Source organism: Saprolegnia parasitica (assembly GCF_000151545.1).
Source record: "Saprolegnia parasitica CBS 223.65 unplaced genomic scaffold supercont2.639, whole genome shotgun sequence".
NCBI lineage: Eukaryota > Oomycota > Saprolegniomycetes > Saprolegniales > Saprolegniaceae > Saprolegnia > Saprolegnia parasitica.
Genome location: NW_012157033.1, coordinates 1,820 through 4,277, shown reverse-complemented (window position 1 = coordinate 4,277; position 2,458 = coordinate 1,820). Strand labels below are relative to the sequence as shown.

The 2,458-nt window shown below is 56.4% G+C and overlaps 1 protein-coding gene across 1 annotated transcript; it reads right to left on the bottom strand.

The window, feature by feature from the left end:
- Positions 1–21: 21 nt before the first annotated feature.
- SPRG_17570 (hypothetical protein) lies at positions 22–486 on the bottom strand (the record flags this gene model as incomplete). The annotated part of the gene is made up of 1 exon (XM_012356913.1): positions 22–486. A coding segment is annotated over one exon (465 nt), but the record flags the coding sequence as incomplete, so codon positions are not given.
- Positions 487–2,458: the final 1,972 nt, after the last annotated feature.

Below are 2,458 nucleotides of genomic sequence, written 5' to 3'. Positions count from 1 at the left end.
GCTGGACGGCAGCTTTTGCACCTTCCAGTCGTCAATGCACGCGGCCTCGGCGAGCTTCGGGCGCTTGGTGACGATGCGCATCAAGGCTTCCGTGACCTTGAGCTGCTCTTCGACGGCAAGCTTGAGCTTGGCGTTCTCGGCCTCGGCGAGCGACCGCGCCTGCGCCTGGCGCCGCGAGATGGCTTCCCATGGCGACGAGTTCTGCGACTCGACGGCCTTGAGCTGCTGTAGCGCGGTCAGCTGCGAAGAGTACTCATCCATCTTCTCGCGCAGGTACTTGAGCTCGTCGGTCTGGCGCTTGCGCACACGCGGGCGCGTCGCCGGCGCCGCTTCCGCCGAGTGGTCGCTGCTGGCTTCGTCCGAGGCCGGAGAGGCCTTGTCCGTCAAGGCCATGATGTCGTCCAGCATCGCATCTTCGTCCAGCGTCGTCGCGTACGCGCCGGCCAGTGGCTCGACGTCATAGACGAGCGCGTCGAGCGAGTTCATCGTTTCTTTCCGTGCGAATTAGGGGACCCTCAGTAGCCGTTTTTGTAGGGGGCCGGTCGAAAACGATGAGCCTTGCATAGGCTAGAAGCTGTTAATTTTCTAGTTGTGGTCTGTTAATGACCTCGAGGGCCGGCCCACCAGCGGTGCGCTCAGTTCTACGTACCGGTACGTGTACTCTTTGAGCTACGTAGTAGTAGAAATACAAGGGACACCACCTGTGGGCAATACGGTGGTGCTACATTCTAATCCCCTGCGATGCTGGTACCAGGGACGGTGAGTGAGTGCCGTTTGAATCGCGTTTTCTACTCATGAGTAGATGCACTCATAGTGAATCGCTATTCACTCGGGCACTCAGTTGAGTGCATAGATATGAGTACCGGTAGGTTGAGTACCCCACTTCGAACCCCGGCCAAGGCATGGTATTTTAGACGCATTTAATATTCGGAATTAAATGCACGACATCGAGGACCGCATGATGCGGCATAGACACAACAGTTAAGAGGTACTAGTATGAATGGATCCTTGCCAAATTCTCTACAGAGTGCGCTGGACGGCAATCGTCGGACGTACGTAAGGCTAATCATGCTGATTTGCGCGATCCCGTGGCTCGACAGCAACGATCACGGCAATGACGTCGAGCGCGGGCGCAACCTCTTCCACAGAGCGGTCTTGGAGGAGGCCGATCGTATGTATGTCGACAGCTCCACGACGTGCAACGAGGGGTTCGAGCGGCGTTGTCATCGGCACATGCATGTGTACGCAGCTGGGCTTCCACCGCATCTCGCAGAGTTCGCAGTCCAAAAGTACAAATCTGACCGATCCATTCCATCGGAGAATCTCTTGGAACGCATGGCGGTCGAATTTGCAGCTAAAAATGTTAGAAATCAATACATGGATATTTGCTCTTCTACTCTCCTTTGTGAGTCTTTTCAGCCCCCTGCAGCGTCAAAACGATTCTGGAGAGGGTTTTACGTAATATTGTACAAATTCCGACCAAATTTGTGTACTTTGGCTACCCATTGTCGCGGGCCACGATTCAAAACAAGCGCCAAGGAGAGAGAAGATTCGTGGACTCTCTCCGCAACTCGGCGTTGGTGATCCGACTTGCAATGTACTCTTCGACAGGTTAGCTAAAATGGATGGGCAATAGACCTCACGCCGCGCTGGTTGCCATGTCGAAGCGACGCGCGAGGATGCGCAGCTTCTCGGCGTCGTCCAGCAGCTCCTCACCACACTCGGGATCGGCACATGTCGCCGCCGTCATCGCGTTGGTCATTTCACAAATGTCGCAGTCGATGCAAAGGTTGATCGAGAAACCCTTGGCGTTGGCCACCTTGGCGCGCTTGAGCAAGAGCGTGAGCTTGGCCAACACGTTCGGCATGGCCTCGTTGCATCTGCTGCAGTGTTCGTTCAAAGCGTCATTGCGGGTCTTGCATGCTGGGCACTGCAGACGTCTGGTGAGAGTCCCCGACGACCAGGACGACGACGTCGACTAGATCAAAAGGGTAACAAGGCAAGTACTCTCAATACAAAATCAATGCATCTTACCGACGTGGGCGAGCTGCTGCTCTTCGTCAGTTGCGGCAGCGTCACCAAACGCTCGGTCTTGGTCTCGGGCTCGGCGACCGGCTCTCGATCAGCAAGAGCCTTTTCCTGCAGCAACAAACGGTCGATGATCGTCTGCGCCATCGGTCGTTGCTTTGGATCGAACGACAAACAGTCGTCAACCAGCGCCTTGTACCACGGCGCACAGCCAGCGCTCACCGACGGACGCAGCTCGCCGCTGCGGACGCCGTCGACGATCGCAAAGAGGTTCATGCCTGCATACGGCACCTGCAGCGTCTCGAGCTCGGTCAAAATGACGCCAAACGAGTAAATGTCGGCCGCATAGTCGTACGTGGTTCCCGATGCAAAGACTTCTGGTGCGATCCACGCCGGCGTCCCCACGAACGTCGTCATGTCGAGGTTGAAC